The 25,147-nt window shown below is 47.4% G+C and overlaps 1 protein-coding gene across 1 annotated transcript; it reads left to right on the plus strand.

The window, feature by feature from the left end:
• The first annotated feature begins 1,510 nt into the window (after positions 1–1,510).
• On the plus strand, positions 1,511–8,604 carry LOC132249566 (uncharacterized). The gene is made up of 2 exons (XM_059724939.1): positions 1,511–1,755; positions 6,196–8,604. Exon 2 carries the CDS (start codon positions 6,520–6,522, stop codon positions 7,984–7,986), a length of 1,467 nt encoding a protein of 488 aa, XP_059580922.1. The 5' UTR covers positions 1,511–1,755; positions 6,196–6,519; the 3' UTR covers positions 7,987–8,604.
• The last annotated feature ends 16,543 nt before the right edge of the window (positions 8,605–25,147 follow it).

The following is a 25,147-nucleotide window of genomic DNA, read 5'->3' on the forward strand; positions in this document are numbered from 1 at the left end:
CAGAACAAACTACTAAATAAGCTTCATTTCCAGAGACCTCCTAAAATATGTTATGGTCTAATACTGTTAAGGATATGCATCGTTATTTTCATCATTGCATCAATTCGCAAAACCATTATGAGACAGATAAATAATTTTCCCTTTTGTAAAACTGGAAAAATATGGCAGAGAAGTTAAATGACCTGCCGACAGTCATGGAGGGAGTATATGTATCTGCCGGGAGACAAATTGTGCTTCATCATAATGTCCTGTAAATAGTAACTGGATCAATATTAATGGAAGGAAAAACTATAGGGTAAAGTACAGATGCCATAAAAGTACTGTTAGCAGTGAAAGGTATAAGCAATAAAGTTATGAAACAGTAATTACTGCACTGTATTGAGTGTTTTAGCAGTATTTTTGCAGTCTACAAATAGCTGGAAAATTCTGCAAAGGGACAGAAACACTCCCAGGAATACCTGGCATGGAGGAGGTGTACACATGTTAAACTGATATAAGAAGGCTTAGTAGTCTTTTTTCCTTAGAGCACACCGATATTTTGACCAGAATTACAAGAGATTCTCCTCCCACCCCACCAGTTAATGACTTTGTTTGGCATAAACTATGTTTCTCAGATTTTCCCTGCATTCTTACTAACCTTTCTATGTTTCCTCTATTCAATTATAAATTGGTGCCAGATTATTTTCTGTCAGCTGTCTGATCTAGAAATATTCACATGGCAGAAAAGTCGGGTTTAAAAGGGAATGGTTTTAGCTCCATAAGGAGGTGATATCTCTGAAAACAGCTTTGTACATTTCTGATCAGTAATGTTTGTATATTAAACTAAAATGGTTTCTTCTTAATAGATCTGTACCAGAGCTGGCCTTAGTGGGGGGCAATATGGGCAACCACCCAGCACACCGTGGTCAGGGGGGCACCACACACACACGCACGCACACATATTGGCGCTGTGAACAGTAGAGGTACTGTGGTAAAAATATAGCATAATCTATATTTCCTGCTTTTATAATTGCTTTTGCATATTATCACAATTGCTTTTGCTAAGGTATATATGCTAATGATAGATTTATGAGTAGCACAAAAACTTCTGCAGACAGAGCCAGGAACAGATACAATAAAGAACTCCTTACGAGAGATAAGAGAAGAGGGGCAGGGAAAGATGCTGATGTGGAGAGACCAGACCCTGACCAAAGGATGACCGTGAGGGGCTTAAGAACTGCCCGTGGGAGGGGATTTAAGATGTAAATGAGACATGTATGTAAACCGTCATAGAACATGTAACTGCTAGACATACGATGCAAGATGTAATGCTAAGTCTGCCAATAATTGCACAATACGTTGAAATCTATTGTTTACCTTGGCTATAAAAAGAAGTTTCAGACCCAGTTTGTCATCGACCCTGATTTGAGTGGCTCAACTACTGGGTTGGTCTGTTTGCAAACAATAAATCTGAAATTGGACCTAGCCTGTGTGTGTGACTCTCTCCTAGGGTGGATTGGACAAGCCTCCAGGGGCACGAAACTAGCTGTTTGTGCAACAATTTGGCGAGCCAGCCAGGAGTTGCCCTCGGACCACCCTGGGGTCAACGACAGAAGTGGTGAAGGTGTCTGTGAAGTGCGCACCAGACTGATTTTAGAGTCTGTCACGGTCACTGGGAACGCGAGTCGGGACACCCGGGAGGTTAAAGGCTCTCCACTGAATGAGTCACCCAGGCTGAGTAGGGTCCGAAGAGACGGCGCCAGGGTGTTGGCAGGAGTGAGTATTCACTTTTCTTGTGTCATTTGAATAGTCTTTCGGGGAATTTGGAATTTTGGAACGTTCAGTATATGTCTGAACATTAGCCCCGGGGACTTTGTTCATTTAGAAACATGAGCCGCTGACCAGGTCTTGGACTAAAAGCTGAGTCTAGCCACCCCAATTCTGCCTGACAAGGTAGTGTCGAACGCAAGGGGGCTCAGCTGGAACCTCGTGACCCAGTGGACAGGGATCTGAGTGATTTTGTATATTGGTTGACACAATGGGTTCGGGTAGCTCCCGGGAAGAAAGCTCTGCAACCCCATTAGGATGCATGCTAAGGAACTTTAGTAAGTTCAAAGGAAATTATGGAATAGAGATGTCAAAGGACAGATTGATTACTTTCTGTCAATTGGAATGGCCGTCGTTTGAAGTGGGGTGGCCGGATGTCGGTTCTTTTGATGTGAAGTTGGCTAATGCAGTGTTAGGTGTGATAACAAGGGACGGTCATTGGGATCAGTATCCGTATATAGATTGCTGGGTGAGTGCTGTGATGAATCCCATTCCCCCATGGATTCACAAGTGTAAAGGAAAAATGTGTAAGATGTTATTGACAAAAGACGCTGGGAGAAAGCCCCGAGTCCTCTCTGATTCTGATAGTGAGGGAGATCTGACTCAAGGGTTAAGGCGCAGGGATGAGGCTAAAACACCACCGGACACAGACCAAACGGATTGGGAAGAGATAGCTGACACAAGCCGTTCTAAAAACACCTCCCCCACATGAGGAAAAAGCTGCAAAAGACTGAGGGGGGGACTAGGAAAACCGCTTTCAGAACTTATAGAGATTGCATATAAAGTTTATGGGAATCGTGATCAGGTGGCAGAGAGGAGAGAGGAAAAGCGTGGACAAAAACAGACGGCAATGCTAGCAGCTGCCTTGGGCAAAAGTGCAGACATTGGCGGGCGATGGAAGGAGAAACCTGAGGGGGGGCAGAAGAATGGAAAAGGCCGACCTAAGCCTAACGAATGTGCATATTGCCGAGAGAAAGGTCACTGGAAGAGGGATTGCCCTAAGCTGAAAGACAAACAGAGGGAAACTCAGCAGGGGGGCCACCAGATGCGAGCAGAATCCTCAGGAGAAGATACTAGCTGAAGGAGACCAGGGTCCAAGACGACCACCCTACGGGCAAGCGCTCGGAAGGATCCCATGGTGAAAATAAGGGTAGGTGGCAGAGACTATGAGGCTCTAGTAGATACTGGAGCTACCTTTTCTATGCTTCCAGTAAAACCTCTTCTAGCTAAAGAAAGCGGAAAGCATGTGACTGTAGAAGGTATAGAAGGAAGACGAACTAGATTGCCTGTATGCAAGCCCCTCCTCACAAAAATTGGGAATAATATGTTAGAGCATGCTTTTATAGTTTCACCCGCCTGTCCCGTAGCTCTCTTGGGGAGAGATCTACTAACAAAACTCCAAGCTGAAATCTTCTTCCGTGAGGATCAAATTGTGATGCAGCTACCCATGAAGCAGGGTTCAAATTACCAAATGGCCCTCAGGGCAGCTGAGACTGTGTCAGAAGCCAAAGGAATTGAGATTTTAGAGAATGTTGATTCATGTGTGTGGGCAGATGGGACTCCTGCCCGGGCAAAATACATAAATCCAGTCAAGATTCCTCTAAAGGAGGGAGAGAGTCCTGTGTGTGTGAGACAGTATTCTCTGAAGAAATCCACCCACGCAGGTTTGAAGCCACTGATTGAAAAATTCAAGCAGTATGGGTGGTTAATAGAGGGATCATCCCCCTTTAATACCCCGATCCTGGGTGTGCCCAAAGCAGATGGTGCTTCCTTCAGGTTAGTGCAAGACTTGAGAGCTATAAACAAAAAGGTTTTAGTGAATTATCCTATGGTCCCAAATTCACACACCATTCTAACCCAAGTTCCAGCAGATGCCAAGGTGTTTTCTATGTTAGATTTAAAAGATGCTTTCTTCTCTATCCCGCTACATAAAGATAGTCAGAAATTGTTTGCCTTTGAATGGGAAGACCCGGATACGTATCATAAGACTCAATTGTTATGGACAGTGTTGCCCCAGGGATTTGTCTCATCTCCCCATATCTTTGGAACAGCATTGCAAAAAGACTTGGAGCATTGGAAAGAGAGACACCCTGAGGTGGCGCTGTTGCAGTATGTTGATGATTTATTGATAGCAAGCCTTGATGTGCAGACGGGAAAAAGAACAACAGAATCCTTGCTGAATACCCTGGGAAGGAAAGGGTATAAAGTGTCACAGGAAAAGGCTCAAATTTGTCAGCCAAAAGTCACCTTTTTGGGTTATGAGATTGAGGAGGGGGCTCGGACTTTGAGTAGGGATTGAATTCAAGCAATACAGGATATGCCTGCCCCTAAAAATCCCAAAGAGCTGCGAGCTTTCCTGGGCCTAACCGGGTTTTGTAGACTGTGGATTCCTGATTATGGGGGAAAAGCCAAACCCCTATATGAGTCCCTCACAAAAGAGGGTCTCACAAATTGGAAATGGACTAAGGAAAACCAACATGCATTTGAGTTATTGAAAGCTGCCCTTTTGCAACCCCCAGCGCTGATGATTCCAAATGGGCGCAAGCCCTATAGACTGTATGTGCATGAGAATAAAGGGGTGGCCTCAGGGGTCTTAACTCAACCGGTAGGTCCAATTTGGAAGCCCGTGGGCTATTACTCCAAGGTCCTAGACCCAGTAGCGAAGGAATGGCCTGCATGTTTAAGGGCTGTCGCTGCCACAGCTACTCTTGTGGAGGAGGCCCAGAAGATTGTTATGGGAGCAGATATGGAAATACATACACCACATGGGGTTCCCCAGATCCTCGGAGGAGAGGGAGGGAAATTTTTAAACCCCTCTAGACAATCCAGATATGAAATCTTTCTCCTATCTAATCCAGGCCTCACCTTCAAGCACACCACCGCTTTGAACCCAGCCACCCTGATGCCAGAACCGGGACCTCCGTGCCACGATTGCTTAGAGGTATTGACTCAGACAGTACTAATTCGTCCTGACTTGACAGATGACCCACTCGAGGACCCAGAGGAGGAGTTCTTCGTAGATGGTTCAAGTAGTGTAATACATGGCGTGCGGCATACGGCGTGTGCTGTGGTAACCTTAACTGAGACTGTATGGAAAGAAAAACTCCCTGCAAACTGGTCAGCACAGGCAGCGGAGCTCACTGCCCTGACACATGCATTGATATTAGGAAAAGACAAAAGAGTGAACATTTTTACAGATTCGCGCTATGCCTTTGCCACTGTACATGCCCATGGGTTGTTGTGGAAAGAACGTGGGTTCATCACGGCCTCTGGACAAAAGATTGCAAATGGGCCACAGATTGTAATGCTATTGGAAGCCCTCCGGCTACCAAAAGAGGTGGCCGTGGTGCATGTTAAAGCCCATGGCAAGGCTGCAGACGAGCGCCAGAGAAGGGGAAATGTGAAGGCTGACGTAGCAGCCAAACAGGCGGCACAGATGGGAGGAGAGGCAGTGTTTCAGGGCTCGGTCCATGAGGTGCCCTTTTACTTAGAAGATTGTAAAGCAAAGTATGGCCCAGGATCAGATAAGCTAGCTGCAGAGCTCAAGGCTATTAAGAACCCTCAGGGATGGTGGATTGTACCCGGAGGGAAAGTATTAATACCTCGATGCTTATTGGGAGAGATACTCCACCGGTTACATTATACCACTCACATGGGAGGCAATGTGATGGGAGACTTGTTAACTCGTCAAATGGTGGCTCCAGGACTTTATTTGGTAGCCCAGAGAGTGGTCTCTCAGTGCCCGACCTGTCAAAAGGTAAACCCAAAATCTACAAGACCACCAGCCCCTATGGAAGGAAGACTGTGGGCCCATTATCCCGGACAAGCTTGGCAGATTGACTTCGCTGAACTTCCAAAGTCTGGTCGTTACCGTTATCTGCTAGTATTGGTTGATCAACTAACTGGATGGGTGGAAGCGTACCCCACAAGAACGGCTACCGCATCCACAGTGACACGAGTACTACTCCACGAGATAATACCCCGATTTCTGTTGCCTGAATCCATTGAGTCAGATCAAGAAAGACATTTTGTGGGGAAAATAGTACAGGAAGTGTCCAAAGCTTTAGATATCACATGGAAACTCCATGCTCCATGGAGACCCCAGAGTTCAGGTCAGGTGGAGCGCATGAATAGAACACTGAAGGCTATGCTAATGAAAATCTGTATTGAGACTCATTTGAAATGGCCGCAGGCACTCCCACTGGCTTTAACTCATATTCGTAGCACACCACGTAGAGGGATTAAATTGTCACCATTTGAATTAATGTTTGGTATGCCTCCCAGAGTCTTGCCAGCGGGGTGGAGGGAACAGGTTACTGTGGATTTGGGGAAATCTGAAATTTGGGAACATGTTATCACCTTGCAGTTTGTTTTGTCTTCCCTACACAGGTTTGCTGTACCCTTCCAGAGCCTCCCGCTTGATGCACCGATCCACAACTTTAAACCGGGTGACCAGGTCCTGGTACAGAAGTGGAGAAAGAATCCCCTCGCGGAAAGGTGGGAGGGACCCTACCAGGTGCTGCTGACTACACACACAGCTGTTCGCTTATCAAACAGCGATAAGTGGACCCACTGCTCGAGAGTGAAGCCTTTTCATCAGGAGGACACCAACTCCCAGGGTGTGGTCACTCCGGAAGCTGATAACACCCAGGAACAAAAAGCCAACAAATGGAAAAGTAAACCTGCTGGAGATTTAAAGTTACGCTTGCAAAGATGTGGGCCCTAGTCTATTTGTTAAAGCTCTCGTCCCTTTTAGGTATATCAAACCCAGCTATTATGCCCACCTGTTGTAAGTGTCCCCAAAACGGGGGTGGAACCCTCACTAAGGCTAACTACAAACTTTCAAAGTCTACAATACTTAGTGCCCTCCTGCACCCCATTTCCCGGTGCTGCCCACGTCGAGAAATTATAATTCAATCCGGCAATACAACACCGCTGTGTGTAAAGCCAGACCCAGAAATCTGGTCTGCAATTCTCAAAGATTGGCCTTCAAGCCTTCAACCTGTCAATAATATATGGGAACCTAAAGGCACACCTACGAATACATGGGTGGGAAATTCATGGGTGGCCCTTCTTAAAGACTCACCTCCGGCTCTAACTAACCAAAGTTGTCTTTTGTGTGCGCTTACTCCTGTTTCTAGTGATGAGGGAGTCCCTTTCTTGCCTATCCCCCTCAATAGGACTGGTATAGTCTCAGATTGGGGTTTTAACTGGAATTTCTCTTTGCGATATAATGGTTCTGGGAGAATTATGGTGGCAAAAGTTACTGGATCTATTTGCATTTCCCAACACAGAAGTGGATTTAAAGTGGGACAGTCAAGGTGCAAGGAAACATGGATTTCTAAGGAAATTGCCCCCTGGGAGGGCACATGGACATGTGCAAATGTCTCACATAACAATTTTGACAATTGTAGCTGCCTATTGAGTAAGGAGTGGATTTCAGTTTGGGGCATTAATTGTACCCACTATCGAAATGGTACCAAGGTGAATGGGAGTTCAACAAAAAGAAGCTCACTAACTCTAACTTTAATGAGCTCTCGTTCCATCATCACAAATGAAGCCTGTGGGCTATGGTGGATTTGTGGGCGATGGGCATATAGGCAGCTTCCCGCCAATTGGGCTGGGACTTGTTATTTAGGGGCTTTAATTCCGGGTGTTTGGATAACACAACCCAAAACTCATCGAGCCAAATGCAATACTGATGTTTCTTTTGAGGGCATTGCAGCAGGGGGAGGCCAAAAGTGGAAAAATGATGAGTGGCCAGCAGAGAGAATCATTCAGTACTATGGTCCAGCAACTTGGGAGCCAAACGTGGTTGGGAGAGAGCCCACATATTTGACAAATCAAATTATTAGACTCCAGGCCGTAGTAGAAATTGTTACCAATAAAACCGCCGCAGCCCTGCGTCTGATTGGCAACCAGCTCACTCCACTACGTACTACGGTACTGCAAAACCGCTTAGCTCTTGACTACTTACTTGCAAGCGAGGGAGGGGTGTGCAGGAAGTTGAATTTATCAAACTGTTGTGTTGAAATTGATGATAATGGTGAATTGATAAAGGCCTTAGCGGATGAAATGGAGGAGGTAGCACATGTCCCAGTCCAAACATGGAACGGGTGGAATTTTGATTGGTTTACATCCTGGCTCCCTAATTTTGGATGGTTAAGGGGAGCGTTCTAAATCTTTTGTCTGCTAATGTTGATACTTTGTTTGATTCCCTGTATTATACCCTGCATCATGGCTCTCGTGAGATGAACAGTACAGTCGGTCGTCAACCGAGAGATGTTTGTGCATTATCAGAAGTTAGCCATAGCTGAAAATTATTAAAATTAGAGTTAGAGAGCATCTTGAGGGGGGATAATTGTGGTAAAAATATAGCATAATCTATATTTCCTGCTTTTATAATTGCTTTTGCATATTATCACAATTGCTTTTGCTAAGGCATATATGCTAATGATAGATTTACGAGTAGCACAAAAACTTCTGCAGACAGAGCCAGGAACAGATACAATAAAGAACTCCTTACGAGAGATAAGAGAAGAGGGGCAGGGAAAGATGCTGATGTGGAGAGACTAGACCCTGACCGAAGGATGACCGTGAGGGGCTTAAGAACTGCCCGTGGGAGGGGATTTAAGATGTAAATGAGACATGTATGTAAACCGTCATAGAACATGTAACTGCTAGACATATGATGCAAGACGTAATGCTAAGTCTGCCAATAATTGCACGATACGTTGAAATCTATTGTTTACCTTGGCTATAAAAAGAAATTTCAGACCCAGTTTGTCGTCGACCCTGATTTGAGTGGCTCAACTACTGGGTTGGTCTGTTTGCAAACAATAAATCTGAAATTGGACCTAGCCTGTGTGTGTGACTCTCTCCTGGGGTGGATTGAACAAGCGTCCAGGGGCACTCCAGGCTCATCACTGGCTCCTGCTTCCTCTGCTTCAGCTCCACAAGGCTGTATTCAGTGGTCTCTGCCACAGGCAGACACCCTACCCAGCTCCCTGGCCTGTCAAACAGAGCCCCTCTGCAGCAGAGCAGCAGCACCAGTGACTCGGGTGGGGGAGGTGCTAGAGGGTCGCTAAAATACAAGTTTATCCTGGGCACTATTTTCTCTAAGGCCTCTCTGATCTGCCCTGCATAGTTAAGTACAGACTGTCAAAAAGCCTGAGGCTGAATTGATTCAATCTTCGCAGGTAAGTTTAAATTGCATAGGTTGAACTGATAAGCAGATGAACAAAACTTCACTTCTGATTTTGGAAATGTAGTCATATGCCTATAGTGGCTCAGGGGGTGCTAGAGCATGACTCCCTGCTCAGATGGAGAAGACAGCTTGGGCCAAGCCTTGCTTGCCCAACCTGTGCAGGGGGTGGTTTGCAGGAAGGTGCAGAGCATCTTGGGATGCTGGGTGACTGAGTTAATTTGAATCTGGAGGGGGTATGGGACAGAAGTTTAATAAACTGATTCAACCCAGGGGTTCCCAACCTTTTTATTCTGCGGACCAGCAAACCATGGACCGGAAGCAACTGCAGACAGGCAAACCACAGAAGAGCAAACTGTGGACCAGTAGTGACTGGCATACTGCGGGCAGGCAGTGAACCCTTTTTATACTCAGTATAAAAAAGGGTTGGCTGCTGGTCCTCAGTACGCTGGTCACTTCCAGACTTGCAGTCTAGCAGCCAACCCTCCTGCGGACCAGCAGCCAACCCTTCGTGGCCTGGCACCAGGCCGCGGCCTGGGAGTTGGGAACCCCTGATTTAACCTAAATCAGTTAAGTCTGATACTACATCCATGAAGGCTTATCTTAAACCCGTTTCAGCCATTTTGAAAACAGTTTATGTGCACTGAACTTCTATTGTGTTACAGATTTGAACCGATTTCTGATCACTTATACCATTCTACATGTAATTTCTGTCCCCAGCCAAAGTGTAGTCTGAGTCATATCTGTTTTGAAGATTATAAGCTGGCTGGGCCATTTCTCTCAACTACAGGAGGATGACTGGCTTCATCAAAGCCTGCTGGCTCTGCTCATGCAGAGTTTAAAAAATCTGCAGAGCTGCACAAGAGATTGTCTTGCAAGCCTCCCCGGCACTTGTTTTGCAGTATGTAACTGCTCAGCAGGATGTTACAGTGCTGCAGCTGTCCTTTGTTTCACAGAGCTGGTGTTTTGTAGAATGTATGACCTCTGCATGTCCAGATCTTCAGGCAAACATCTGACATACAGATAAATAAATAAGGTAAAGGAAATGTGAATATTCTTGTTATGACTGGATTGTAAGGCCTGGAAACAGCCTTTTTATGCTTGTATACTGCACAGCACTGAGCATAATGTCAGCTCATGACAGATAAATAGTAATACTAACTAACAATACATTATCTACTATGCAGAGATGTTTCGAGAATCTCAGTTAACAAGCATTTGAAATTCTTCGAGATCCAGGATATAATGTTGTGCTCAGAAAGCACTGACAATTGTTACTTCTACTTATAAAGGGGGGACATTATTTTGCTTTTTCATGTTATATTTTAAGAAAAGTAGGTTCTGGAAACCTATTCCTATGTGATTAAAAAGTTAGCCAAAGGCCTTGAGATCCGAATGGCTTGGGAAAATACTAATGTGCCTTTGAATCTTCCACCATCATTTTAAATTCAGCCAAGGGCAACAGTGACAGAGATTTCTCAGTTATATAGACTAGCGGTGCAGTAGCATACATTAAATTAGGTGCATGTATCAATCCAGCTCCACAAAGAACATTTTCATCTCACAAAAACTATCATAACTGGTACTTTTAAAACCCTCTTGCTAGCATTATTACACAGGTATAAAATATATTTTTTCCAAGTAAGAGCCAGGTTACTGCAGTCTCAGCAGAGAGTAAGAAGGCTGACAAGGCCAGTGGTTCCCAACCTTCTTAGACTCAAGGTACCCTTCATTAGAATCAAGGCACCCCTTGGAAACTGCCATCTCATAGTTTTCACTCATTTTTTGACCATAATAGAACTGTTCTTCTGTTGCAAACAACATGAACAACATGTGCCCCCAGTAGCTGGGGGGGAGGGGAGGGGCGCAGCAACAGCAGAAATGTGGCAGCAGTAAGCAGTGAGCTTCCACAGATGCTGCTGGCAGTGTTGGCTGCGGGGTGAGGGGATGGCGACTGCCAACCAGGGGTCAGCAACCACCCACAGATGCTGTTAGCAGTGTCGGCATCAGCCAGTGGTGATCACTGACTGCCCGCAGACGCTGGAGGCAGTGTTGGCCGCAGGGCGGCAAGCAGCAACCACCTGCAGGTGCCACTCACAGTGTTGGCGGCGCCTTTTCATTGGGGGTGCACGTGCACCTGTGTGCACCCCCTATGCTTCGCCAATGGAAACTATTCAGTCCACAACAGGTCAGAAAGTTTTTAACATTATGGATTGCTATTTTAAATTTTTGGGTTTCTCTTGCGAATCCTAACAGTGCTACCATTGTGAGGCACCCTGGGACAACCTTGAAAGCACCCCAGGATTCAGTGGTACTCTAGCTAAGAATCATTGGACTAGAAATTGTAGTACTTTATACCTGTTTAAAGTAATGGAGAAGGACCCCTCTTGCTACTAGAACTAGATGCTGATTTCATATTGGTATAATTATGTTGAATAAAGGTGTGTTTACTTACAGATAGTTACACTAATGCAACCCATAGTATACTGTAATACTGGACTCTCTTAAACCAGTATAGAGATGCTTAGACTTCACCCCATGAATGCCTCATGTCTCCCGAGGCTGGAGTGGGCACAATGACCGCCCGCAAGTGGCAGCAGTGGAGACATGGTGGCAGTGAGTGGGGATTGCCTGCAGGTGGCCATGGTGATGTTGGTGGCGAGGGTGGGCTAAGCAGAGGCCGTCTGCAGGTGGCCGTGGTGGTGTCAGTGGCAAGGGCGGGCTGGCAGGTGGTAATTGGTGACTGCTCGCAGATGCCGCCAGCAGTGTCAGCGGTGGCCAATCTCAGGGGGTGCACGAGTACCTGTGTGCACCCCCTATGCTTCGCCAATACTCCACTCACAGTGTAATTGGATAAGCTTGTAGTTAAAATTTAAATGAATGGGCTCATTTTGAGTTCTGTATGGCTGAGAAACACAAAGGAGTTGCTCCCAACTCCCAGGATCAAGGGAGTTGTTCAGAAAAGTTAGGGTAAATGCATTAACAAGGGTTATTGTCATTTGCATGAATTGTCAGTATTATCTTACAGGCAGGGAAGATTAATTGCCTTGTCACCTTTGGGCTGTGCCTACATTAGCCTGGCTCCTTGTAATCAGACATGAGGAAAATGCCTTGCATTCAAAAGATTGTCTAACTTTATCCCAACTACATAGTTGGCCCAATAAAAGATACCACCTCTAAGAAATCCCTGCCTCTCACATAATTTATAGGTCATCACAGCTACAATGTTACTCTTATACTACCTTTCTCTTTCAGAATTTTAAATGGTAGGAATGGTAGTATAGAAAAGGTATTGCTTTTTAGTTAGCATGGGCCCTGATTTTTTCTCACAGCAGGTCTAAATGAAGATCAAAGTTAATAAGTTGGTGGCTGCAGTCACCCAATATACATTAGTATTGCTTTTACCAATGAAGATGATATGCCAAAGTGGGCAATTTAAGAAAAAAAATGCAAGTTTGAACATACCCAGAAACATACACATACAGTTGTGCAACCTGTTTCAGTAAGAAACCAAGTATCTCAACGTTTATGTATCTATTTTTCACTGGCCCAGTTAGTTTTTCCTCAAACCCAGGGTTGGAGACCCCCCCCACCAACTAATTCTATTCTTCTCATCATATACCTACCATCCAGGAATTAAGCTGAGAAGAGACCTTGCATTAGTTCAGTACAATAATTTGCTTTCTGGAATATCAGAAGAGCCAATAACATCAAACAGAAATAGAAATAGACAAAAAGCCTAGAAACAGAAAAGATAAACAAGCCTTCAGGCCAGGCTTGCCTGCTCAGCACATCTAACTTTCCAACCACACCATGCTACATTTGCTTAAAAAAGCCATCATTATGAAAGTATTTGGCTGGAACAGCTTCAGCCAAAAATTCAAAGATAATCAATACAATTTTAAAATCAATTTTATAACAGTGAGCCAACAGAGTTCAAAAGAAACAGATGGAAATTGATGTTTTAAATAACCTAATAAACAAGCAATTGCATTTTGTTTTTATCTGAAGATAACAGAGAGAAGACTGAGGAAGGACACTAAGAAGAAAACAACAATAGTCAAATGTGATATCATCTGAATCAGAAGCGGAGCAATTTTACATACAACTGCTAAAAATCTAGTATACTGTACTATGGGGGCATTGCCTTTCAGAGTAAAATCTTTATAGACTTACTCCCAAATGTTACTATGCTGGTTTTGCTCCTGTTTTGAGTGTATTTTGGAATCTTATCATAGATCATCTGAAAAGGTGTCTGAAAATGAACTTTTTTCTTGATATTTGCATTTCTGGTTTTTGTTATTTAGCTTCCTCCTGTTCAATGATAGTAGCACATTAGCATGCTTTAAAATCGTGGATCTGTCTAGTTTTTTTTCCCCTAACATTTTCTATTTTTTTCTTTTCCCTTTTTTCATTGTAGAGAGATGTCACATCTCAGCCGATGAATCAGACAGAAGATAAAAGACAGAGTTCTCCTTGTTTACCAGTTAAATGGGCTGAGTCACAGTCCATCACACAGGACCCAAGCACCCACTAAAAGGGCATTTGGGGCTGGATCTAGTCATCTGCAGCCTGTGACTGAGGAGTTATATGACTGGCAGAGTCAGTGGGAAGAGCATTGTTTAGCTACTGGCAAACAGTGGTGAAGCTTAAGGGAACCAAACTAAACCTAGGTCTACATTAGGAGCTCTTTCCCAATATAGTTGTACCAGTAGGCTATATCAGGAGAGCTCTGTTAGTGTGGAAGTACTTATACTTGCAAAACTGCCCTTATTGCTAACATAGTAATATTAGCTTATTTTGTTCTTAGGTTGCTATTTTGGCAAAAGGACAGTTTTTGACCAATATAACAGCATCTGTGTGGCAGTGGAGCTTGATCAGTCATGGCCGCAGCCAGGCCGAGCCTCCCTTATGGTGACCTGGAAGCATATCAGACACATTTGGGGGCTCCAGCCCCAGGTCGAGCCCAGCTAATAAGGATCCGCTGGGCCTGTCAGGAGGGGTGGAACACAGTGGTGGAGCCTGAAAGTGGCCCAGACCCAAAGTGCCAGGGGACCAGAAGTGGCTGCGGCAGAGGGACAGCTGCATGCTGGCAGCGGCAAATGTTGGGAATTGTGGCAGCAAGCAACTCCCACCAGAGCCAGCTCGGAGGGGCTGGAGCACTCACCAGGAAGCAGGGACTGAGCCTTGGCAGCGGCAATGGCCAGAGGTGGGCCAGGACAACTTGCAGACAGAACAGCATTGCTGTGAGTACAGGAGCTGAGGAGAAGGGAAGGGGAGTTAACTTTCCCTAGCCTCAGTGCACAGACAGAGTTTTGATGTGGACTTTTACCTCCTGAGTGGAGGAGATATACCAGTGCGGAGGATTTTACATGGGTCCAGTAGTGTCTGGGTGAGGGCATGGAAGATCAGCCTCTCTATTTTCAGTAACACCAAAGACATGGCAGGATAGAACTTATAGCACCCACACAGATGCCCAAACCAGCAAACTGTCTACATGCCAGAGAACAAATACCGGTCCTGCCGGTCATCAAAGGACAAACACGGGAGGTTACAAACTGCACTAACATCTTTTCCTGGCAGTACTATGCTGGTCAAGAGTCTCATCTCTTTATAATCCTGACTGACCCAACTAGTTCAGTGAAATTTGTAGTGGGGATCTGGCCTCAATTAGATCTTCTATTGTGATTATGTAGTCAGTTTTCTACTGTGCTTCCATATTTGATAGGTCTTGAAAGAAGGAAACTGGCTGGCTGATTGTGTCAAGTGACTGATCAAGTGAATTCAGCAGATGCTTCCAAATCCTAGCAACATGAGGTGAAACTTCTATTTTTGTTGCACTTAAATTGAAGTTTTTTACCCTGCCAGTGGTCTGCTGGATATTTCTATATTTTTATTTTTTCATCATATATCCTCAGTCCACTCAGATATTTCTTTACTTTAAAATGTATCATGATGTCCCATGATTTCCTCATGGAAAAATTGGACAACTGCAGCCTTGACTACACTACAGTCTGATGGCTGGGGAACTGGCTCCAAGGTCGGACCCAGAGAGCGGTACTTGATGGAACTGAGTTATCATGGCACTCAGTGACCAGTGGTGTCCCCCAAGGCTCTGTTCTCGGACCTGTACTCTTTAATGTCTTTATAAATGATCTGGACTCTGGTGTCAGAAGCAGACCGTCCAAGTTTGCTGATGACACCAAACTTTGGGGAAGAGTATCCACACTTGAGAATAAGTTAGTGATCCAGGCCTGCCTCAATAGGCTTGCAAGGTGCATGGATGAAAACCTGATGGCATTCAATATGGAGAAATGCAAGGTGCTCCATCTCAGGGAAAAAAACACCACATCACACTTATAGGCTCGACAGTGCTACACTCACTAGCACCATGACTGAAAGACTTGGGGGTCATGACTGAACACAAGATGAACATGAGCCACCAATGCGATACTGTAGCCGGCAAAGCGAACAAAACTCTGGCTTGCATCTACTGATGCATCTCAAGCAAGACCCAGGATGTCATCCTCCCATTGTACTCAGCCTTGGTGAGGCTGGAGCTGGAGTACTGTATCCAATTCTCTGCTCCACAATTCAGGAAGGACGTGGAAAAGCTTGAAAAAGTCCAGAGGAGAGCCACGTGCTTGGTCAGCAGGCAAGAGAACAGGCCTTATAAAGAGAGGCTGTGAACTATGGGACTCTTCAGCCTGGAGAAGCACAGGCTCAGGGGTGACTTGGTGGCAGCCTGTAAGTACATCAGGGGTGTGCATCAGGATCTGGGGGAATGCCTGTTCACCAGAGCACCCCAAGGGATGACAAGGTCCAAAGGTTACTGTGGCGGCGAAGCGCCCCCGCAGGGGAGTGAGGGAGAGAAGAGGGGACCCACAGACCCCAGACCCCGAGAGCAAGCCCCCAGAAGGGCATACGTACCGGCAGAGGGGCAGCGGGAGGAAGAGCCGCATCCGCGGCTGCAGCCGCGCAAGCCGCCATTACGCCGGCTCTGGCAACAGCTGTTCCCCGTGCGGCGAACAGCTGAGCCAATCCCAGCAGCCGGAGCAGCCGCTGCGGGAAGATTTAAAAACGCCAGCAGGACAGGGAAGGGAGGAGAGCCAGGGAGAGAGAGTACGGGTGTGCTGCCCGTGCTGCAGGCTCTCGCACGGAGCGGCAAGGACCCCACCTGCGGGTCTCAAGCAGGCAGTTTAGGCAAGAGCTGGAAGCCTTTCGCAAGCAGCCAAGCGAGAGGCAGTCAGAGAGTGCATGCCGAGGCACTCTCTCTGCGTCCTGAAGCGGCAGACGCCCAGGAGGCAGGGGAGCGCCCTGCGGACGGGAGGAAAGGGGAGACAGCGGAGGCCCCAGGAGGGGGCTGGAACCAGGGGAAGCACCCACCAGCTTCCCCTGGTTCGGAGGAGTATTATCTATAAGGGAGGAGAAAGGAGAAACCCCTCCCAGCAGGAGGGAGGATGACCGGGAACCAGGGAACCGGTCAGAGGCCATCATACTGGGCCTGGCAACATCTGGAAGACATCGCCCAGCGGTTGGCATGTGGACGGGGTGTAGGGGAGGCAGAGCCCCGTGGATCACCGCGTCCGATAACTGTGAGTAACACCGTCTATCGGGAGGCCCAACCCAGGATAAAGATCTCCACTGGAGACCCCTCTGAAGGTAATTGAGTACATCCAAGTCGTGGCAGGCGAGTTGAGGGGAGGGGCAACACCCCGATAGGCCAGGCGGAGTGAGGCGCAGGCTCCACAGTGGTGCATTGGCCGGGAAAGACATCATTCTCGTACGGTGGTAAAGGGACAGTGTCCCGACCCGGGACCCGATAGCGATGCAGCAGCCAGCCCTTCGCGCCCACAGAGCTGCTTACGCAGGCTATCCTGGCCATAGGGCAGGTGCTGGCAGTGCAGCAACAACAGGGCACACACCAGCAGGAGTGGATACAGCGAAATGCTGCTTTATTTAAAATGCCCCGGATGACTAGGGAGGATGACCCATAAGCTTATATCGAGGCATTCGAGAGGACAGCCTTCCAGACAGGGTTAGACCGTGGTCAGTGGGGCCACCATCTGGGGGCGCTGGTGATAGATCAGGCCCAAGCGGCCTACCGAGCGCTATCAAGGGACGAAGCTCGTGATTACGAGACAGTGAAAGCGGCAATCCTCTACAGGCTTGAGATTTCACCAGGAAGTCATCGCCAGGCCTTTAGAGCCCGAAAGTCCAAGGAGGCCATACGACCCCGGGGGTTGTTGCAAGCTTTAAGGGACTCACTCAACAAATGGTTGCCAGCCGGCAAGTTCGACTGGGCGGGCATGATGGACCAGATCCTGTTAGAACAATTCCTATGGGATTTGGAAGAGGATGCCCAGAGGTGGGTACGCAGACACCAGCCGCAAACTAGCAAGGAGGCACTTTGCTTGGTGGAGGCCTTTGCGAATTTGGAAAGGGAACGGGGATACGGACGAGGCTCCCGAGGCACGAAAGAGGGACCCACAAGCGAAGGGGAAAGGCGAATGGTCTCCAAACGAGGGCCACCGAAAGGGGTGGTGTGTTACCACTGTGGGCAAACCGGACACATCTCCCGTGAATGTGGGGAAGGCCTGAGCGAGCTGAGTCGCACCCCTACAGGATATCCACCCTCCCGGGATAGAGGCAAAGAGGCGGAGAGAGGGGAACCCATGGATTGCAGTTTCGGGTCGGCAACCCAGAACGAGGGATGGAACCGGCCCGTAGTAACCGCATGGGTTGGAGACAGGGTGATTAAGGCCACATTGGACACGGGGTGTTCCCACTCCCTACTTCGGGCAGACCTCGCTCCGCAGAGGGAACGGAAGAGTGAGGGGCCCCTGACGATGACCTGCATACTAGGGGGGGAGATGTGGTTCCAGACTTGCTATGTCCTGCTTAGGGTAATGGAGTTTAGCGGAGAGCTCCGAGTTGGAATTGCCCCGACCCTGGCATGTGAGATGATACTAGGCCGAAAATGGGGCCCATTCTATACAGTCCTTGAGCGAGTGAGGGCTACGCAGGAGGCGAGGAACCGGATCAAGAGGGGCGACGGATGGGCCGGCGAGGGCCCAGCCCGTCGCAACGAAACAATGACAGGCGACATCGACCTAGAACAGTTCATGAGCGTGGCCCAATTTCGTAGGGCACAACATGAGGACCCGGAACTGCAGCGGATGTGGGACGCCGACCCCGGGGAAGGACCCTCACAGGGGCATCCCGGCTTCGAGGTAACAGGGGGGCTATTATATCGGGTCCAACGGGGTGAGGAGGGTACCATACGGGGTAGACAATTAGTGGTCCTGACCTCACTTCGCCAAGTGGTGTGGAGACTGGCCCATGACTCACCCCTGGGTGGCCATCTGGGACGTAACAAGACCTGGGCGAGGCTGGCCCAAGAATTCTTTTGGCCTCGTCTCCAAGAGGATGTGGAAAGGTGGGGGGCCGCATGCCCAGAGTGTCAGAGGGCCCAGGAATGGAAGCCCCCAAGGGCACCCCTGAAGCCCATGCCAATAGTAGAGACACTGTTCTCGCGGGTCGCCCTGGATATAGTAGGACCCCTCCCCAGGTCTCATAATGGATACCAATATATCCTGGTGATGGTAGATTATGCCACCCGTTTCCCAGACGCCGTGCCCCTAAGGTCCATAACGGCCACTCGAGTAGCGGAAGAACTTCTTAAGTGGATAGCACGGGTGGGCATACCTCAGGAGATACTCACAGACCAGGGAACAAACTTTGTCTGGGGTAATGAAGGCTTTATGTAAAACCCTTGGCATCACCCAGCTAAAGACCTCGGTCTACCATCCCCAAACTAACGGTTTGGTAGAAAGGTTAAATGGGACCATCAAGCGGATGCTCAGGCGGTGTGCCCAGGAAGACCCGCGGAGGTGGGATACTATCTTGACACCCTTGCTGTTTGCCATAAGGGACGCGCCGCAAGAGTCAACCCAGTACTCCCCATTTCAGTTGGTGTATGGCCATAGCCCTCGGGGACTGCTACAAATCGTAAGGGAAGAATGGGAGAAGCCAATAGGCTTGGGGGTGTCGGCGGAGAGGTACCGGGAGGAGCTACAAGACCGAATCTCCACGGCCCAATGGATTGCCAGGCAAAACCTGAGGGACGCCCAAGGGATACAGGAAAGGCGTTACAATCAGAAGGCGAAAATACGGACGTTCCAGTTGGGGGACAAATTTTTGGTATCGCTGCCAACCTCCTCCAGCAAACAGCTGGCTATGTGGCAGGGGCCATTTACCGTGGTGAGACAAGTAGGGCCCATGGATTACGAATTGCTTAAACCAGGTCACCGCCAGGAACGACAGATTTACCATGTAAATCTGCTCAAGGAGTGGAAAACTCCTCAGGGCTGGTTGGCCCTAGACGAGGGTACAAAGGAGGACCTGGGACCGATGTGTCCTGGGTTAGGGAGACCCGGGAAGGAGGGGTCAGTACAGATGGGCAAGGAGTTGGGCCATCACCAACAGCAAGAATTACTAGCTTTGATAGAGGAATTTAGGGCAGTGTTCCAAGAGATCCCGGGACGAGTAACGGGAGTAGAACATGAAATCAGGACCCCTCAGGGAGCACTGGTGAGGGAGAGATGGAGGCTGATACTGCAGCGGTGGCAACAGGAAATACGGCAAGAGATCATGAGAATGCAAGAACAAGGGATTATACGACCGTCCCGCAGTCCATGGCGGAGCCCCATAGTCCCCATCGTCAAACTGGATGGGTCATTGCGCATATGTATAGACTACAGGAAGCTCAATGCCCTGACTACGTTTGATGCCTTTCCGATGCCACATGTCACCCACCTCGTTGAGAAAATCGGGGAAGCACAGTATATAACCACGCTTGATTTGGCAAAGGGATATTGGCAGATCCCGATGCGACCCACGGATTGTGCCAAAACAGCCTTCAGGACCCCATGGGGCCTATTCGAATTCACGCGGATGCCCTTCGGCCTCAACGGAGCAGCTGCGACGTTTCAGAGGTTGATGGACAACCTATTGGCACCCCACGCAGCATACGCGGCGGCATACATTGATGACATCATTATATTTTCTGCCAGCTGGCGACAACACCTCCAAGACCTCAAGCAGTCCTGGGGGAACTCCGAGCAGCAGGGCTGACCGCCAACCCGAAGAAATGTAAACTGGCGGGGAAAGAAACAGCATACCTAGGATTTCGAGTAGGCTGAGGGACAGTTCGGCCACTCACAGATAAGATTGAGGCTATAAGGCAGTTCCAGGAACCGAGAACCCGCAAACAACTGCGTTCCTTCTTGGGACTCGTTAACTATTATCGGCGATTTATACCCTGCTTCGCGACACTCGCCACACCACTTACAGACGCGTTAGCTGGGAGATCTGTAACGTCACTGAAATGGACACCGGGGATGCGAAAGAGCTTCCAGAATTTGAAAGAAGCAATGTGCCATGACGTTGTCGTGCACACGCCTAACTTTAACGCCCCTTTCGTTTTACAGACGGATGCATCAGGACAGGCACTGGGAGCAGTGTTACTGCAGAAACACGGGCAGGAGGAGCGCCCAATTGCCTTTGCCAGCAGGAAACTCAGTCACGCAGAAACCAGGTATGCCACCATCGAGAGGGAGTGCCTGGCAATACGCTGGGCAATAGAATATTTTAAGTACTACCTGATGGGGAGGGAATTCGTGGTAGTAACAGACCACGCACCACTACAGTGGTTAACACAGAAACAGAGCATGAACACCAGGATCACCCGCTGGGCTTTGGCTTTACATCCATTCAAATTCACGGTGATACACCGTCCGGGCCGAGATAACTTTGTGGCTGACTTCTTGTCCAGGTGGGGAGGCGCAGACGACGCAGAGGAAGGTACAGGCCACATCCATAGGGAGGAGCCGCAGGTGACACATGCCGTCACGAGAGAAAATCAGCCGCCACAAGGCAACTTAAGTGGGGAGGTCTGTGGCGGCGAAGCGCCCCCGCAGGCGAGTGAGGGAGAGAAGAGGGGACCCACAGACCCCAGACCCCGAGAGCAAGCCCCCAGAAGGGCATACATACCGGCAGAGGGGCAGCGGGAGGAAGAGCCGCATCCGCGGCTGCAGCCGCGCAAGCCGCCATTACGCCGGCTCTGGCAACAGCTGTTCCCCGCGTGGCGAACAGCTGAGCCAATCCCAGCGGCCGGAGCAGCCGCTGCGGGAAGATTTAAAAATGCCAGCAGGACAGGGAAGGGAGGAGAGCCAGGGAGAGAGAGTACGGGTGTGCTGCCCGTGCTGCAGGCTCTCACACGGAGCGGCGAGGACCCCACCTGCGGGTCTCAAGCAGGCAGTTTAGGCAAGAGCTGGAAGCCTTTCGCAAGCAGCCAAGCGAGAGGCAGTCAGAGAGTGCACGCCGAGGCACTCTCTCTGCGTCCTGAAGTGGCAGACGCCCAGGAGGCAGGGGAGCGCCCTGCGGACAGGAGGAAAGGGGAGACAGCGGAGGCCCCAGGAGGGGGCTGGAACCAGGGGAAGCACCCACCAGCTTCCCCTGGTTCGGAGGAGTATTATCTATAAGGGAGGAGAAAGGAGAAACCCCTCCCAGCAGGAGGGAGGACGACCGGGAACCGGGGAACCGGTCAGAGGCCATCATACTGGGCCTGGCAACATCTGGAAGACATCGCCCAGCGGTTGGCGTGTGGATGGGGTGTAGGGGAGGCGGAGCCCCGTAGATCACCGCGTCCGATAACCGTGAGTAACACCATCTATCGGGAGGCCCCACCCAGGATAAAGATCTCCACTGGAGACCCCTCTGAAGGTAATTGAGTACATCCAAGTCGTGGCAGGAGAGTTGAGGGGAGGGGCAACACCCCGATAGGCCAGGCGGAGCGAGGCGCAGGCTCCACAGTTACAAACCCCTGCAAGACAGTTTTAGGCTGCGCGTGAGGAAAACTTCTTTACTGTCTGAACCCCCAAGGCCTGGAATAGTCTCCCCCAGAGGTGGTCCAAGCATCTACTCTGGACACTTTTAAGAAACATTTGGATGCTTATCTTGCTGGGATCTTTTGACCCTAGCTGATTTCCTGCCATTTGGGCAGGGGGCTGGACCCGATGATCTTACGAGGCCCCTTCCAGCCCTAATGTCTATGAAATCTATTAAATCAATGCAGCTTATACAATGCCACAACTCATCAGAGGGAACAAACTTCCAAAGAATTAGCTGACATCAAACATAAGTTTACCTAATAATGTGAGCCTTACACCATACTGGCAACAACAAACAAGGCTGTGAACCACTTCCAAAAGGAGGTAGCTGCATTCTCTTCTGAGACTGCCCAGCCTTTAACTCCTAAGGGTTGCAGTTTGAGAAGTGGCTCAGTTTATGTTAGACAGTCTCTTCATGCCCACAAAGAAAATCAGGGCCTTGAGTAGCTACTTAGATATTACTGTATAAAAGTAACTACATACAAAGCAATTAAGAAAATATATGGAGAGATATATATCTCTCCATATATTTTCTTAATATATTTTCTTCTATATTAATTTTCTTTTATACACACACCCCCCCCCCCCAATGTGATTCACTATACAGATCAGCTTGATTATATCAAGAGGCCCACAAAGAAGTGAATGATTGATATGAGTTAGTCACAGCTCCCTGGATGAACTGAGATGATAAAGAAAGTAATGCAAATCACCACTGCTTCCTGGAAATCCATGAATAAGAGACATTCCAAAAGCAGTGTGACTTGTGAGCCTTTGCATTTGCATTTGAGTGTTTGGTTGTTCAAGCCTATGTGCAGTATGCTTGCCCTTACTGAATTTCACCTTATTCATTTCAGACCGTTTCTTCAATTTATCACAAACATTTTGAATCCTAAGCCTATCCTCCAAACTGCTTGCTGAGTGGCCAGCTTAGTGTTGTTTGCAACTTTAAGCACATACTCAATTCTATTGTCAAAGTAATTAAAGAAGATATTACATGACACTGGACCTAGGACAGACACCTGGGGAATCCTACTTGGTACTATCTCCCAGTTAGATATCAAGTCATTGATGATTATTCTTTGAGTAGTTAGGTCAGCAACACCTTATAGAAAGGCTGCTTTTAAAAGCTTTGATAGGTTGATGCTATGAATGATGGAAAGAAAGAGAAAAATAGTCTTTTAGCTATTCCTGTGTGCAAAGAAAAATTAATCACACCTTTCATAACTCTTTATGATCCAGATAAGGATTGGGTAAATTATGGTTGACTGTTGACTGTATCTTAGAAGGTTTTCAAATGAACTTCATAATTAATCTTCATAGGACATTGGTAGAAAATAAAACCGATAAACATTGTATGTAGGTGAAAGGAATATCATAATAGCTGAGATTCTATTCTGTAACCTTTCTTACAGCCTGCTGCTGTCTGATTGCCAAATCATTAGTATTTAAATAAGCTCATAAATATATCCCTTTAAATTCACAGTTGAAGCTAGATAGTCATTACATTGCTTTGGATTTTTATCTAATTTAGACTTTACATTTTAGCATGATATAGCAATGTACTGTTATGATTGTCCAGTTTCAGATGGCAAACAGAAATCAGTGCACATAATTTATTTTCGATCTTAACTGTAAAATATGTGTTGGAAGAAAGAATAGGGAAATCTAACTTACCATCCAGGGAGAATGAGATCTGAAAATAGATTTTGAATATACTTCACTTCCTCCCTTAATTAAATAATGCAATGATAGACTAGTTAAACATGTATGCCATGGGAATGGTCCAAAAATCAATGCAACAGAACATTAGTATATTTTTTAACTGTAATTCTAGATCTATTCTATGCACAGCTTCGAAGCATTTATTAGGAAACATTAACTTGATCAAATTTTGGAATGGTCATAATAGCATTCTCCATGTTCACAAAGGATCTCTCATTTTGTATTTTAAGCTAGAAAATGATAGTGACTATTTTATGGAAAGGAGGTATTCAACTATGCACCCCAAATTAAAGCTAAATGAACAGATTCCCAGGGAAAATGCTCCCCTGGGAGCCTAGTAGAAAATCAGCTTTCTTCTTATTTGTACCTCTCTTGTAGAAGACAATGACAAACGTAAAATAAGAGGCTTCAGGGTTATCAGCTGCACTGCCATAAATGGCATTCAAGTGTCAATGTCATTGTGTCACATCTCTGTTATCTTTAAAGACATTGAAGGAATAGATATTCAACCAGCCAGGGAAGCAAAATTACAGCATTTTGAGAGTTTGAAAAAGAACAATTTTAAAGAAACTTTAAAATTCTCAGGGTTCCCAGCAGCGAACTCTGAGAACATGTAGTAAGCAGCAGCAGCACCACCAGAGTCTCCAGACTAAACCCATTTATTTTACTCTATTTTACTGTTAGGGCTTTACATTTCTGTTTTGTTTTCTTTCATTAGACTCCTTAATCTTACCTTCAAATGACTCTGCATTAGTGTCACTGTGCTCTCCTACTTGTATTACTCTTGTAAAGTGATAATCATGTTCCTGTCAATCAGTTTATCATTGAAAGGCTCCTCTATCCAGATACAGCTGCTATAGTGTGAAGCAGTGTTTCTCAATCTTTTAAGTAGCAAGTACCCACTAACTTCTGAAAATTTTAATAAGTACTCCAACACTCAATTTTCCAGGGGATTTTATAGTTACAAACTAATGTGTGCTGTATGTTGGAAGAAGGGCTGTGTATATAAGGCTGTGATATGATAAATGTCTGATCTGGTGTGGGTAGGGCTGCCACCTTTTACACCAGGGATGCACAACTCAAGCACGTACCTGAGCTAGAGGTGATGCTGGCCAAAGATAGGAGGGCTGAACCCAGTGCTGTGCAAAATGTGGCACACCAAATTATTACTGGGGAATTTAAAGCACTGCGCAATGTGTGGCCCACCAAATTTTTTGTCATAGTTTTGAGTGGAGGAAGGGGTTAGAGAGAGAGGAAAAGAGGGTGAGAGAGAGAGTGTTGGAGTACTGTGACAGGTTGCCCTCCCCAGCACCATGTTTCAGATTATCTGCGCCTTCCGTGGGGCACCCTTGGAGACCTTTAAGACCTGTGCTGTCCCGCTCTAATCTCTCCTGCCACGTCTTGATGTTATTAGTATGCAAGCGGGAGACTACCGATCCTATTGTATATGTTGGGGGTC

The sequence above is a fragment of the Alligator mississippiensis genome, chromosome 3 (genome assembly GCF_030867095.1).
Source record: "Alligator mississippiensis isolate rAllMis1 chromosome 3, rAllMis1, whole genome shotgun sequence".
NCBI classification, from domain to species: domain Eukaryota; kingdom Metazoa; phylum Chordata; order Crocodylia; family Alligatoridae; genus Alligator; species Alligator mississippiensis.

Coding starts and splice junctions, on each gene's coding strand:
- LOC132249566 (XM_059724939.1), top strand. CDS start 6,520: ATGTGGGCCCTAGTCTATTTGTTAAAGCTCTCGTCCCTTTTAGGTATA.